Source organism: Mya arenaria, chromosome 2 (genome assembly GCF_026914265.1).
Source record: "Mya arenaria isolate MELC-2E11 chromosome 2, ASM2691426v1".
In the NCBI taxonomy this organism is placed as follows: domain Eukaryota; kingdom Metazoa; phylum Mollusca; class Bivalvia; order Myida; family Myidae; genus Mya; species Mya arenaria.
Window position 1 is genome coordinate 26475777 of NC_069123.1, and position 17327 is coordinate 26493103.

General features: G+C 35.5%; 2 protein-coding genes across 2 annotated transcripts; both read right to left on the reverse strand.

The window, feature by feature from the left end:
- Positions 1–7421: 7421 nt before the first annotated feature.
- LOC128214022 (acidic leucine-rich nuclear phosphoprotein 32 family member B-like) lies at positions 7422–7883 on the reverse strand. The gene has a single exon (XM_052920231.1). The coding sequence runs from the start codon at positions 7881–7883 to the stop codon at positions 7422–7424; it is 462 nt and encodes a 153-aa protein (XP_052776191.1).
- A 6211-nt stretch (positions 7884–14094) lies between these two features.
- LOC128214026 (acidic leucine-rich nuclear phosphoprotein 32 family member B-like) lies at positions 14095–14556 on the reverse strand. The gene has a single exon (XM_052920244.1). The coding sequence runs from the start codon at positions 14554–14556 to the stop codon at positions 14095–14097; it is 462 nt and encodes a 153-aa protein (XP_052776204.1).
- Positions 14557–17327: the final 2771 nt, after the last annotated feature.

Genomic DNA, 17327 nt, shown 5'->3' on the forward strand with positions numbered 1-17327 from the left:
ATTTTTTGGTAAATTTATTATGTTCTGGTTAGAAAAATAAAATTAATCGAATGCATAATAAGCGGTCAGAATAAATGTAATCATGAAATGATGTTCCTTGTGGGAGCTGGGGCTCTTTTTCGATATATTAACAGTTATTAGAGGGGCTGCATACTTTTGGTTAATTCATTGGGTTCTTGTTGAAATTGTTTGGATTGTTTTTTGACAATTTGTAAGATTTTCTTTCGTAGATATTCTTGGCTCTTAACAGAGCCATTTGTTTTGTCTTGTATAATCTCCGGCTTGGCATTTACAAGTCTGCATTCTCGTTTTCATCTGCATCGCCATCGCTTCCATCATGGTCAATTAAGTCATCGCTATCGATGTCGCCTTCATCATGGTCTCTTGATTCATCGCTATCATTGTCGCTTTCATCGTGGTCGCTTGATTCATTGCTTTCGCTGTCGCTTTCATCGCTGTCGTCTGCCTCAGGATTGGCTTCACCGTAGAGCGCCGAACGCAGTCGCATAACAACGCGCTTCTTCCGCTGAGCGAACCGGATGTACATATCCAAAACCCCTTGGACAATAGACATGCGATATTTCAGCATGTGTGAATGGTTGATGACGTCGCAATCTTTCACGATGACGTAACGTCATATGAGATCCTTCAGACGCTTGTTGAGAACCTCGATCTGGCGACAGGCCCGTAGAAGCTTCTGCTCGTGGTTGTATAGGTCATCGTAGAGGTTAAAGCGATTGAAGAATGCCATGACGAATGCTCGCAATATCCGATGATATGGATTTTCGATATCAATATTATTTCTGCAATGAAAATATTTTCCAATAACGAGCTAATATATCTAATAGCAGCTGCGTGTTTGGCGGAAGGATGTAAACGGGACGCCTCAGTTCCACGCGTGGGCAAGCGGCATGGCGGTGTCAGCTTTTCACACCTCACCCTAGGTGTCACGGCCATCTGCTCTACCCACTGGGTCGGAGTGATACACATCATTGGAGAGTGATTGGATAATTAATTGATAGCTTTTTAATTAATTGCAGCGTGTTGTTCATTGATACATTGATTTTCCCTTTACTTTGGGTTTGCATTATTTCGCTTTTATATAACAGTAGTAAAATTGCACTAAGTTTGAAATAACCTTGAAACTTATTTGATGTTTTACGATTAACCCAATTTGATAAATATTAGAAAATAGACTCTCAAGGAATTGAATGTGTCGCATGGAAAGCCAATCATTGAGTCAAAACAATTGTAATAACAATTTTAATGTAAAAGAAACATACTTTGTAGAAAAATGAAAATTTGTCCGATACTCCTAACCCTAAACAATAATAAGTAAACCATGCATAACTCTGGGCGTTACTGACGTAATTCCCACCACGAACGAACTTGGCAGAGGCACAACAAACACTGTCACGAAGTTGCATCATGAGTGGATAAAATATTGGAAAGTTAATGGCTGACAAAACAAAAACAAAAACGTTAAAGGGGCATTACTCTAGAGTTATTGTCTGCACCAGAAATTTATCCGAAAAACCAAACTTGACGAAACATAATATTAATAAGGTCCCGGTTCAACATCGCTGCACATTGTCTTAATGAGTAGAACTTTTGTATCATGTTATATGGCAATCCATCACTGAATAAAAAAGTTATAGCGCGGACACGAGCATGTGTACTCTGAATCAAAATGTATGGTGTGACCTTGACCTTTGGACCCGGGTCAAGGTCACTGCACATTGTCTTAATGACGACAACAGTTGTACCAATTTATATGGTAATCCACCAATGCATATATGTAAGTTATAGCCCGGACACGAAATGTTACGGACAGATTGACGGACGGTCGAACGAAGTGAATTCCTATAATCCCCTCCCCGTCTCCTTGAAGACTGCTAAGCGCCTAGGGAAACGCGACATCGAGCGTTGGCGCGACCGGCTACCGAAATGTGTATGAAATTTTACGGGAAGGTAGACAGACTGACGGACGGACGGACGATATGCTTTCCTATTATCCCCTCCCCACACCGTGGCGGGGGATTTAAAAGGGGAAACTATATATATTTTTGGCACATCAAACATGTGGACTTTCTTGTGAATATCGTGAAAGATCCAACACAGACTAAATAAACAGATAAAATGTAATACGTCCGTGATAACATGCAATAATAAAAATATGAATTGCTAATTATACTTGCCATATGTCAGTAGTCTCGAAAAATACCGAGGATCGCCGATCTGAATTGTCGTAATTATCCGGTACTTGCCGAATGCGCGCTTAGGATTATTCGTTATATGGTTTCAACGACCACGTGGTTGATGACGAACCAAGCCATCACAATACCTCAACTTTTTTTTCAACTAAATAAGTGTAAAGTGATACTTATCTTTCGTTATTATTGTTAAAAAAGTAAAATCAACCCTGAACATAATGATACTATATTTATTCACTCAGAAAATAATCATACCGGCATGTAGATTGCTAAAGAAGGAGAACATGCGTTCTCACATAAATATTTTCAAATCAATCTACATTTGCCACTGTAACAAGCTTAAGTCAATAATAATAGGACATTAATTTCGTGTTGGAGTATTTAATTTGTGTTATATTCTCCCTTTAAAGCTGCTCTCTCACAGATATACCGTTTTTACAACTTTTTTGTCCAGAAAAGAGCAATTTTTTGCTCAGACTCAATCTCATGGTCATATTTGTTATAAATAGCCATTATGTCAAAATTCCTGCTTGTAATTAGGTTAAAAAAGTCTAAATGAGTCTTCATTATGTTAAATCATTTGGCATGTACCTGCATGATGCATTATTATCTGGCATGAGTCTGCATGATGCCTTATCATTTTGCATTTATCTGCATGATGCCTAATCTTTTGGCATGTATTGGACATGCATATGCATGATACCTAATCATTTGGCATGCATCTGCATGATGCCTAATCATTTGGCATGCATCTGCATAATGCCTTATCAATTGGCATTTATCTGCATGATGTCTTATCATTTGGCATGTATCTGCATTATGCCTAATCATTTGGCATTCATTGGCATGATGCCTTATTATTTCGCATGCATCGGCATAATGCCGTAACATATGGCATGCATCTGCATGATGCCTTATCATTTGGTATGCATCGGCATAATGCCGTAAAAATTGGCATGTATCTGCAAGATGTCTTATCATTTGGCATGTATCTGCATGATGCCTTATCATTTGGCGTATATCTTATGATGGCTTATCTTCTGGCATATATCTTATGATGGCTTATCTACTGGCATATATCTGCATAATGCCTTATCATTTGGCATGCATCTACATGATGCCTTATCATTTGTCATGTATCTGCATGATGCCTTATCATTTTGCATGCATCTGCATGATGCCTTATCATTTGGCATTCATCTGCATGATGTCTTAACATTTGGCATGTATGTGCATGATGTCTTATCATTTGGCATGTACCTGCATGATGTCTTATTATTTGGTATGTATGTAAATGATGTCTTAACATTTTGCATGTATGTGCATGATGCTTTAACATTTGGCATGTATGTGCATGATGTCTTATCATTTGGCATATATGTGAATGATGTCTTATCATTTGGCAAGTATGTATCACATTGTATAGTTGAAATCGATTAAATCCTCTTCAGCCTCATTGTAACCATCACTTTCTATGTTGTATATCAAATAAACAATGAATATTCAAACTGATGATATCTTATTAAGTTATTACGATTCATTACACGTTTATTCCTGGTATATAAAAATTGGAAATACAAATGTACAGCAATAATTAAATATTATTTTACAATTAATTATATAATTATAGTCAGATAATTATCATCATATATATCTAATGTTAGAGTTTGTTTGAGCAGAAAAAGAAACGTACTCGTTTTGAGCAGAAAATGTACATCCACATCTGTATTAATAGCTACATTCACATCATTAACACACTTGTATGTCGAGTTTATGTCATATTCCATCCACATAACAATACGTGTCCAATTCGAATGTGGTCGTTAGCATGTGCATTTGGCCTATTTAGCTCTTCGTCGTCTTAGAATGGTCCATTTAGTTCCATCAATGTCAATGCTGCTTTCATCTTTGTCCTCTCGGCCAAACGAGCGCCGGCTTTTGTAGTTTCCATGTGTCCAATTCCTGGTTAGATCCCCCATTTTCTCCGTCATAGATCAGTCTTTCGAATGGCTGACAGTTCAAGTGCTGCGCTTCTATAACATCGAAAATGTTGCATACCTATAAATACTCAGTCTGGTATGTGTCAAAACGTCTTTTATGTCACTTCGGGACTCACTGTATTCAATTCATCCCGCTAGACGAAGCGGATGTCGGAAGTATGAGTACTTCCTGTCGCCCTTATTTAAGGAACATGATTTCATTTAGATCTTTCTAGTAAGGCTTAAGCATATCAGTCATTCCGATGTCCCCGTTTCCACCTCTTCATCAAAATCATCCTCGTCATCATCAATAGCTCCATACACCGTCTCCCCTTCGTCCGGACACTCATTGTACAGCTTAAACCTTAAGTCTAAAACCTCGTTCTTCTTCAGACATGCGTACTGGCAATATTTCTTCACGATTCCCTCAACAACAAGTATGCGCATGCGCAGGTTGTACCGGAAGAACCTATCGCTGGCGTCCCTGGCCCGGTCGTACCGGGAGTTGAGTTCCTCGAGTTTACCGTTCAGGTGCGTGATCTGCTCGCATGCGCGTTGGAACCGTCTCTGACTCTCATACAACTGAGCGTACATGCTGAACTTTTCCATACCCATCGTCACTTCCGGTTGTAAGGACTTCCTGTGCACGAGGATAACACCCTGACGAAAAATACGTGTATCTCACAGAAATATAGTATTCCTTTTACGAAATATAACGTTGAAGGAGCTGAATATAATTGTCAAATTCAATGGCTTCGTACACTAAATACTTGTAGCATGTGCTATAACAACAGACTTCAATCCAGCATTTAATATTAAGTAATTTATAGCAACAGTTTTTATCAATGAATCCTTGTCTGTAACAGATATTAGAATGATGACCATGGGCAAACGTTGATTACTTTAAATACAAAAATATTAACGATCTCAAACCAAACAAACATGTCGCAGTATTGTAGTATCCAAATGGTTCTAATTATTTGCTCGCGTCGACTTGCTAAGACATTTGACAGCTTATCAATATTACTGACCATTCATTAATTGCCGATAATCAATACCAGTCTACTAATAATTATGTCATAGAGCGTCCTATTGACTTAATTATTATTGTTGTTCGACCAGGTAACAGCTTGATTTTCGGCTTTGACACGTTCTACAGACATCTTCAACGACTTGAGACGAGCTTTTCAATATTTACTTTACTTTATTGTGTATTCCTTAATGAGTGTTTCATTATTGGCGAAAATTCCATTTCAGTCATTTACTAAAATAATTCATAATTTTATTTCAAATGCATAAAGGCAGGGTCATTAGCATTATTATAAACCTAGAATAATATCTTAAAGGAGCACACTATAGGTTGATTCAATAATAATAACGCATTCAACTTTCATATATATTTTTACATTAACTTATATCTGTGCCTCTTTAATAATATTGATTTATGTACATAATTCAATTCGTATAGAGTTTTCCATCATTGATTAATAAATCTTTTGCTTTTCATGAATCGTTCTATTTTTTTCAAGAAAAACATCAGTGGTATTTTTTTCTAATTCTCCATACAGTGTGGAAAGATAAGTGGACTTTTTTTTCTTTTTGGAACTGATAAAGTATAACAGTCCATTTATTAGATCTTAAAAGCAACAATGCCACATGTAATAAAGAAATACATAAAAAAAGATAAAACATATAATCAAAGTATCTATTGAATGCACTTAAGGTTTTTTTATAGTCATTAAAAAAGTAATAATTTACATTTATTGTTCGTATGTTTGTAAAGCAATCAGATCGTAATAAAAATAATTCAATATTGTTAGTCGCTTTAGGTATGTTTTATAGATACAGTAACATATTTAACTTAAGACAATATTAACAGTTATATTCTTTTTCGTTAAACATTTTCTTATATAATATACCACTTTTTAAATAAGGCATTTATTGTCGACCAAAAATTTAATAATAAAAAACAATGGATATATAAGGGAACTTATTTACACGAAGAATGTGTCTCAAATTGTGTGTACAAGTTCACGATCCTTGCACTCAAATGTTCCGAATGTATTACTTTCAAAAATTAAAGATGTTTGATACACTTGAATCGTCTGTCCTACATTTATCAAATATTTTTATTTTTGAGAAACGGAAGTTCAACATTGTTTAATATTGAAAACAATGTGTTCAAATCAACCATAGTGAACTGCAGCTTTTTGGCTTTTTAACCAGGTGCCATTTTTGAAAAGGTAAATCATCAAATATCTAAACGAATTAAATGCCCCTAGCTCATGCCATATAAATAGAAACCCTTCAATGTTTTGCGTCCTTTTAAAAAAATGACGTATTAATTTTTAACTTACAAATATTGCGAAATAGTTTAATATCAGTTTGTAAAGATGATGGAGATAGCTGTAGCCATAGAGGAATAGATAGTATATAGGTGTCTATATTAGCATCAATATTGTCAATTTAATCTATCACGGACACCATAAATGACAACGGAGAACTGGTGTCCCCTTTTTTTAGGCCTATACATGAGTCCATGAACTGAGAGTAATGTACGTACACATTTCCGTATAGAAGAATACATAAATTTTAGGGCTTTCACCATTTTACAATGAATGTTTTGTGAAAGTATCTTTTGCCAATTGAAATATATACATATATATGTCAATTTTGTATAACAACGCTCGTAATAGATAAAACACAAAACATTTGTTTCTCTAAAATCAAGAACCTTATTTATAATTGCATTCAGAAAAATAAAAATGCAATCTATTCTAGATGTATTCGTTTGAAAGCCAAATTGTCCAGCACTATTATATAATAGAAGTAAATCTGTGATAAATTTGGAAGTTTTAAGACACCCATTTGTGACAATCGAGTCAGATTTGTAACATTGTAGTTGTAATATTGAACTAATTTTTGGTAAATTTATTATGTTCTGGTTAGAAAAATAAAATTAATCGAATGTATAATAAGCGGTCAGAATAAATGTAAACATGAAATGATGTTCCTTGTGGGAGCTGGGGCTCTTTTTCGATATATTAACAGTTATTAGAGGGGCTGCAGCCAGGGAATTTGTTCAGGTGAATACTTTTGGTTAATTCATTGGGTTCTTGTTGAAATTGTTTGGATTGTTTTTTGACAATTTGTAAGATTTTCGTTCGTAGATATTCTTGGCTCTTAAAAGAGCCATTTGTTTTGCCTTGTATAATCTCCGGCTTGGCATTTACAAGTCTGCATTCTCGTGTTCATCTGCCTCGCCATCGCTTCCATCATGGTCACTTAAGTCATCGCTATCGATGTCGCCTTCATCATGGTCTCTTGATTCATCGCTATCATTGTCGCTTTCATCGTGGTCGCTTGATTCATTGCTTTCGCTGTCGCTTTCATCGCTGTCGTCTGCCTCAGGATTGGCTTCACCGTAGAGAGCCGAACGCATTCGCATAACCACGCGCTTCTTCCGCTGAGCGAACCGGATGTACATCTCCAAAACCCCTTGGACAATAGACATGCGATATTTCAGCATGTGAGAATGGCTGATGACGTCGCAATCTTTCACAATGACGTAACGTTTCATGAGATCCTTCAGACGCTTGCTGAGAACCTCGATCTGGCTACAGGCTCGTAGAAGCTTCTGCTCGTGGCTGTATAGGTCATCATAGAGGTTAAAGCGATCAAAGAATGCCATGACTAATGCTCGCAATATCCGATGATACGGATTTTCGATATTGATATTAATTCTGCAACAAATGCAATGACATAATTTTCCGACAACGAGTTAATATATTTACTAGTAAGCGCGTTTGGCGAAAGGGTGTAATCTGGGCGGCTCAATTCCACACGTGGGCAAGCGGCATGGCGGTGTCAGCTATTTACACCTCACCCTAGGTGTCACGGCCATCTGCTCCCTACGGCTTGGGTTGTAGTGATACACATCATTGGTGAGTGATTAGATAATTAATTGATAGCTTTTTAATTAATTACACCGCGTTGTTCATTGATAAATTGATTTTCCTTTTACTTTGGATTTACATTGTTTCGCTTTTTTATAATACATGTAGTAGTAAAAGTGCACACAGTTTGAATAACCTTAAAGCCTTGAACATTAAGTTAAGAATAATAACCATGATGGATTTCTGTGTGACAATAGAATCAAATTTTTAACATTGCGAGTTGTTCACTTCTTAGGTTTTTGAGCGGTTTAACGACTGACCCAATTCAATACATCTTTGAAACTAGACTTCCACAGACTTGTATGTGTCGCCTGGAAAGGTGCAACACTTTGTAGTAAAATGAGAATTTGTCCGATATTTCTAACCTTGAACAATATTGAGTAACATGAACCATGTTAACCGGACATACAAACACTGTCATCAAGTTTTACCATGATTGGATAGAGAAGTTATTGTCTGCCAAAGACTTATTCTTAATGTTAAAGGGACATAACCATTAAATGACTTTGGCGATTTATTCAAAAAAAAATTGACGAAACATTATACCAACAAAGTATTACATGTTTCATTATAATTGGATAAAAATAAGTTGTCTTCATCTAAATGGGGCATTACTCTGGAGCTACTGAGGCGATTTACGCAACCTCACCAAGTAACCCCACGAATGCATAATAAGGGCATTGTCTGTACAAGTAGGTTATCAAGGCAATAACTTAATATGCGAGACCGACGGGAACAATATAGTTCTCTTTGTTTTCGAAAAACGAGCAAATAAGGGAGAACAAAAGTTACCATTGTTTGTTTTATCAACATGAACATAATGATTTTATGTATATATATAGTATATATATATATATATATATATATATATATATATATATATATATATAATATATATATATATATATATATATATATATATATATATATATATATATATATATATATATATATATATATATATATATATATTCACTCCGAAGAAAATCATACCGGTTTGTAAACTGCAAAACAAGTAGAAAATGTTTTTTTCTGCTTTTTTGCTTCTTTATGGTCTTGAATGGTTCCGCATAAATAACAGTTTTATTTGTGATTTCTTTCGTATGACTATTTTTTCAATACATGAAAGTTATTTCGTTTATCTATAAAACAAGTATGAATAAAATACCTACGTTATGCTAGAAATTGAATTGACCGTGTTTAAGACAGGAATAAAAAGGGCAGGGTTTTGCAGAAAAGGGTCAGTGTTCTAAGTGGGAAAAGGGCACACATTAACATGAATGTTATTATTTTCACAGAAAGTGTAGGAAATTGTGCTTAACTGAAGTAGCTTTCAATTTTCCTTTCATCTTTAAGATGCATTTTGCTTGTGTAAACTAGCAAAAAAAGACTGGTACATCCTGTTGTCATCCTGCATACTCTGACATCATTTGTCACAACTCTGCATGACCCAAATCATTTGTCATCCTGCTTGATCTTACATTATTTGTGAGCCTGCTTGATCAAACATTATTTGTTATAAACCTGCATTATGTCAAATCATTTGTCATGCAACCTCATTGTGCTTAATCATTTGTGCCTAATTATTTGTTATGAACCTGCATTATGTTTAATTATTTGTTCCTAGTCATGTGTATTGTACCTGCAAGATGCTTTATCATTTGGCATGTACCTGCTTGATGCCTTATCATTTGGCATGCATCTGCATGATGCCTTATCATTTGGCATGTGTCTGCATGATGCCTTATCATTAGGTATGTACCTGCTTGATGCCTTATCGTTTGGCATGAATCTACATGATGTCTTATCATTTGGCATGCATCTGTATGATGCCTTATCATTCGGCATGAACCTGCTTGATGCCTTATCATTTGGCATGAATATGCATGATTCCTTATCATTTGGCATGTACCGGCTCGATGCCTTATAATTTGGCATGTGTCTGAATGATGCCTTATCATTTGGCATGTATCTGCATGATACCTTATCATTTTGGCATGTATCTGCACGATGTTTAATCATTTAGCATGCATCTGCATGATGCCTTATCATTTGGAATGTATCTGCATAATGTCTTATCATTTGGCATGCATCTTATCATTTAGCATGCATCTGCATAATGTTTTATAATTTGACATGTATCTGCATGATATCACATTGTATAGTTGAAATCGATTAAATCCTCTTCAGCCTCATTGTAACCATCACTTTCTATGTTGTATATCAAATAAACAATGAATATTCAAACTGATGATATTTTATTACGATTCATTACGCGTTTATTCCTGGTATATAAAAATTGGAAATACAAATGTACAGCAATAATTAAATATTATTTTACAATTAATTATATAATTATAGTCAGATAATTATCATCATATAAATCTAATGTTAGAGTTTGTTTGAGCAGAAAAGAAACGTACTCGTTTTGAGCAGAAAATGTACATCCACATCTGTATTAATAGATTAATTCACATCATTAACACACTTGTATGTCGAGTTTATGTCATATTCCATCCACATAACAATACATGTCCAATTCGAATGTGGTCGTTAACATGTGCATTTTGCCTATTTAGCTCTTCGTCGTCTTAGAATGGTCCATTTAGTTCCATCAATGTCAATGCTGCTTTCATCTTTGTCCTCTCGGCCAAACGAGTGCCGGCTTTTGTAGTTTCCATGTGTCCAATTCCTGGTTAGATCCCCCATTTTCTCCATCATAGATCAGTCTTTCGAATGGCTGACAGTTCAAGTGCTGCGCTTCTATAACATCGAAAATGTTGCATACCTGAAAATACTTAGTCTGGTATGTGTCAAAACGTCTTTTATGTCACTTCGGGACTCACTGTATTCCATTCATCCCGCTAGACGAAGCGGATGTCGGAAGTATGAGTACTTCCTGTCGCCCTTATTTAAGGAACATGATTTCATTTAGATCTTTCTAGTAAGGCTTAAGCATATCAGTCACTCCGATGTCCCCGTTTCCACCTCTTCATCAAAATCATCCTCGTCATCATCAATAGCTCCATACACCGTCTCCCCTTCGTCCGGACACTCATTGTACAGCTTAAACCTTAAGTCTAAAACCTCGTTCTTCTTCAGACATGCGTACTGGCAATATTTCTTCACGATTCCCTCAACAACAAGTATGCACATGCGCAGGTTGTACCGGAAGAACCTATCGCTGGCGTCCCTGGCCCGGTCGTACCGGGAGTTGAGTTCCTCGAGTTTACCGTTCAGGTGCGTGATCTGCTCGCATGCGCGTTGGAACCGTCTCTGACTCTCATACAACTGAGCGTACATGCTGAACTTTTCCATACCCATCGTCACTTCCGGTTGTAAGGACTTCCTGTGCACGAGGATAACACCCTGACGAAAAATACGTGTATCTCACAGAAATATAGTATTCCTTTTACGAAATATAACGTTGAAGGAGCTGAATATAATTGTCAAATTCAATGGCTTCGTACACTAAATACTTGTAGCATGTGCTATAACAACAGACTTCAATCCAGCATTTAATATTAAGTAATTTATAGCAACAGTTTTTATCATTGATTCCTTGTCTGTAACAAATATTAGAATGATGATCATGGGCAAACGTTGATACTTTAAATACAAAAATATTAACGATCTCAAACCAAACAAACATGTCGCAGTATTGTAGTATCCAAATGGTTCTAATTATTTGCTCGCGTCGACTTGCTAAGACATTTGACAGCTTATCAATATTACTGACCATTCATTAATTGCCGATAATCAATACCAGTCTACTAATAATTATGTCATAGAGCGTCCTATTTACTTAATTATTATTGTTGTTCGACCGGGTAACAGCTTGATATTCGGCTTTGACACGTTCTACAGACATCTTCAACGACTTGAGAAGAGCTTTTCAATATTTACTTTACTTTATTGTGTATTCCTTAATGAGTATTGGCGAAAATTCCATTTCAGTCATTTACTAAAATAATTCATAATTTTATTTCAAATGCATAAAGGCAGGGTCATTAGCATTATTATAAACGTAGAATAATATCTTAAAGGAGCACACTATAGGTTGATTCAATAATAATAACGCATTCAACTTAAATATATATTTTTTACATTAACTTATATCTGTGCCTCTTTAATAATATTGATTTATGTACGTAATTCAATCCGTAAAGAGTTTTCCATCATTGAATAATAAATCATTTGCTTTTCATGAATCGTTCTATATTTTTCAAGAAAAACATCAGTGGTATTTTTTTTCTAATTCTCCATACAGTGTGGAAAGATAAGTGGACTTTTTTTCTCTTTGGAACTGCTAAAGTATAACAGTCCGTTAATTAGATCTTAAAAGCAACAATGCCACATGTAATAAAGATATACATCAAAAAAGATAAAACATATAATCAAAGTATCTATTGAATGCACTTAAGGTATCTATTGAATGCACTTAAGGTTTTTTATAGTCATTAAAAAAAAAAAATTTACATTTATTGTTCGTATGTTTGTAAATCAATCAGATCGTAATAAAAATAATTCATTATTGTTAGTCGCTTAATGTATGTTTTATAGATACAGTTACATATTTAACTTAAGACAATACTAACAGTTATATTCTTTTTCGTTAAACATTTTCTTATATAATATACCACTTTTTAAATAAGGCATTTATTGTCGACCAAAAATTTAATAATAAAAAACAATGGATACATAAGGGAACTTATTTACACGAAGAATGTGTCTCAAATTGTGTGTACAAGTTCACGATCCTTGCACTCAAATGTTCCGAATGTATTACTTTCAAAAATTAAAGATGTTTCATACACTTGAATCGTCTGTCCTACATTTATCAAATATTTTTATTTTTGAGAAACGGCAGTTCAACATTGTTTAATATTGAAAACAATGTGTTCAAATCAACCATAGTGAACTGCAGCTTTTTGGCTTTTTAACCAGGTGCCATTTTTGAAAAGGTAAATCATCAAATATCTAAACGAATTAAATGCCTCTAGCTCATGCCATATAAATAGAAACCCTTCAATGTTTTGCGTCCTTTTAAAAAAATGACGTATTAATTTTTAACTTACAAATATTGCGAAATAGTTTAATATCAGTTTGTAAAGATGATGGAGATAGCTGTAGCCATAGAGGAATAGATAGTATATAGGTGTCTGTATTAGCATCAATATTGTCAATTTAATCTATCACGAACACCATAAATGACAACGGAGAACTGATGTCCCCTTGTTTCAGGCCTATACGTGAGTCCATGAATTGAGAGTAATGTACGTACACATTTCCGTATAGAAGAATACATAAATTTTAGGGTTTTTACCATTTTACAATAAATGTTTTGTGAAAGTATCTTTTGCCAATTGAAATATATACATATATATGTCAATTTTGTATAACAACGCTCGTAATAGATAAAACACAAAACGTTTCTCTAAAATCAAGAACCTTATTTATAATTGCATTCAGAAAAATAAAAATGCAATCTATTCTAGATGTATTCGTTTGAAAGCCAAATTGTCCAGCACTATTATATAATAGAAGTAAATCTGTGATAAATTTGGAAGTTTTAAGACACCCATTTGTGACAATCGAGTCAGATTTGTAACATTGTAGTTGTAATATTGAACTTATTTTTGGTAAATTTATTATGTTCTGGTTAGAAAAATAAAATTAATCGAATGCATAATAAGCGGTCAGAATAAATGTAAACATGAAATGATGTTCCTTGTGGGAGCTGGGGCTCTTTTTCGATATATTAACAGTTATTAGAGGGGGTGCAGCCAGGGAATTTGTTCAGGTGAATACTTTTGGTTAATTGATTGGGTTCTTGTTGAAATTGTTTGGATTGTTTTTTGACAATTAGTAAGATTTTCTTTCGTAGATATTCTTGGCTCTTAAAAGAGCCATTTGTTTTGTCTTGTATAATATCCGGCTTGGCATTTACAAGTCTGCATTCTCGTTTTCATCTGCCTCGCCATCGCTTCCATCATGGTCACTTAAGTCATCGCTATCGATGTCGCCTTCATCATGGTCTCTTGATTCATCGCTATCATTGTCGCTTTCATCGTGGTCGCTTGATTCATTGCTTTCGCTGTCGCTTTCATCGCTGTCGTCTGCCTCAGGATTGGCTTCACCGTAGAGCGCCGAACGCAGTCGCATAACCACGCGCTTCTTCCGCTGAGCGAACCGGATGTACATCTCCAAAACCCCTTGGACAATAGACATGCGATATTTCAGCATGTGTGAATGGCTGATGACGTCGCAATCTTTCACGATGACGTAACGTCCTACGAGATCCTTCAGACACTTGTTGAGAACCTCGATCTGGCGACAGGCTCGTAGAAGCTTCTGCTCGTGGTTGTATAGGTCATCGTAGAGGTTAAAGCGATTGAAGAATGCCATGACGAATGCTCGCAATATCCGATGATATGGATTTTCGATATCAATATTATTTCTGCAATGAAAATATTTTCCAATAACGAGCCAATATATCTAATAGCAGCTGCGTGTTTGGCGGAAGGATGTAAACGGGACGCCTCAGTTGGAACCACGCGTGGGCAAGCGGCATGGCGGTGTCAGCTTTTCACACCTCACCCTCGGTGTCACGGCCATCTGCTCTACCAACTGGGTCGGAGTGATACACATCATTGGAGAGTGATTAGATAATTAATTGATAGCTTTTTAATTAATTGCAGCGTGTTGTTCATTGATACATTGATTTTCCCTTTACTTTGGGTTTGCATTATTTCGCTTTTATACAACAGTAGTAAAATTGCACTAAGTTTGAAATAACCTTGAAACTTATTAGATGTTTTACGATTGACCCAATTTGATAAATCTTAGAAAATAGACTCTCAAGGAATTGAATGTGTCGCATGGAAAGCCAATCATTGAGTCAAAACAATTGTAATAACAAGATGCAACACTTTGTAGAAAAATGAAAATTTGTCCGATACTACTAACCCTAAACAATAATAAGTAAACCATGCATAACTCTGGGCGTTACTGACGTAATTCCCACCACGAACGAACTTGGCAGAGGCACAACAAACACTGTCACGAAGTTGCATCATGAGTGGACAAAATATTGGAAAGTTAATGGCTGACAAAACAAAAACAAAAACGTAAAAGGGGCATTACTCTAGAGTTATTGTCTGCACCAGACTTTTATCCGAAAAACCAAACTTGACGAAACATAATATTAATAAGGTCCCGGATCAACATCACTGCACATTGTCTTAATGAGTAGAACTTTTGTATCATGTTATATGGCAATCCATCACTGAATAAAAAAGCTATAGCGCGGACACGAGCATGTGTACTCTGAATCAAAATGTATGGTGTGACCTTGACCTTTGGACCCGGGTCAAGGTCACTGCACATTGTCTTAATGACGACAACAGTTGTACCGATTTGTATGGTAATCCACCAATGCATAAGTTATAGCCCGGACACGAAATGTTACGGACAGACTGACAGACGTTCGAACGAAGTGCATTCCTATAATCCCCTCCCCGTCTCCTTGAAGACTGCTAAGCGCCTAGGGAAACGTGCTTGGTTGTCTTATGTCACTTTATACGTAGACGACAAAACCGCCTCCAATAGTGACGCTATCCCGACATCGAGCGTTGGCGCGACCGGCTACCGAAATTTGTGAGTTAGTTATAATCCGGACACAAAATTTTACGGACAGAGACTGACGGAAGGACGATGTGCTTTCCTTTTAATATCCCCTCCCCACACCGTGGCGGGGGATTTAAAAGGGGAAACTATATATATTTTTGTCACATCAAACATGTGAACTTTCTTGTGAATATCGTGAAAGATCCAACACAGACTAAATAAACAGATAAAATGTAATACGTCCGTGATAACATACAATAATAAAAATATGAATTGCTAATTATACTTGCCATATGTCAGTAGTCTCGAAAAATACCGAGGATCGCCGATCTGAATTGTCGTAATTCTCCGGTACTTGCCGAGTGCGCGCTTAGGATTATTCGTTATATGGTTTCAACGACAACGTGGTTGATGACGAAACAAGCCATCACAATACCTCAACTTTTTTTTTCAACTAAATAAGTGTAAAGTGATACTTGTCTTTCGTTATTATTGTTAAAAAAGGTAAAAACAACCCTGAACATAATGATACTATATTTATTCACTCAGAAAATAATCATACCGGCATGTAGATTGCTAAAGAAGTAGAACATGCGTTCTCACATAAATATTTTCAAATCAATCAACACTTCCCACTGTAACAAGGTTAAGTCAATAATAATAGGACATTAATTTCGTGTTGGAGTATTTAATTTGTGTTATATTCTCCCTTTAAAGCTGCTCTCCCACAGATATACCGTTTTTACAACTTTTTTTTATTTTTTGTCCTGAAAAGAGCAAATTTTTGCGTAAATATCTGCTAATCAATGATAAAAAATTGCTGACAAAAATCAGTTCGCAGATTTTTATATTTCCGCATAAAACATCGATTTTTGAACTTAAATATAAAAATCTGCGATCCAATATTTGTCAGCAGTCTTTTATTACAGGCGTCCATGCATTTTCGCAAAAATTGGCTCGTTCCGAGACAAAAAAAATAAAAATGTTGGCAAAACGTTTAATCTGTAAAAGTGCAGCTTTCAATAAGTATGGGAGAAAACACTTATTACAATAATCATAAATAAATGTTCTTAAATCAATTATTTTTGGGCTTTTACCCATGTTTCGAGAAATTGGAGCTCGGCTATCATAATTCCCAATCTCTATACATACCACAGACAAAACATCAGTAAACCGGACTTATGAAAATAAAGTTTACTTTTCTATCTAAAATTCCCAAAAAGAACTACTTCATTTCCTATTGATGCCATGACAAATAAAAGAGCACCGCTTCCCTCGTTAGTTTTTCTCAATAGGCAAAGGGGCGTAACTCAAGCAAAAATTGAGTTATGGCCCAATAAGGCTCAAGTTTTTGCAGAACACTTATGACTCAATTTTTCATTTTGGAAAATAAGGCTTATCAAGAAAACTCTATTTTTAGAAAAAATATCTATAAGCAAAAATATCAATAAATATGTTTTTGTTTATAATTAATAACTCTCAGATGCCTACTTGCATACATCTTCAGTTTGATTGGTAATGCCTTAACTAGAAAAATATCCTGCCATTTC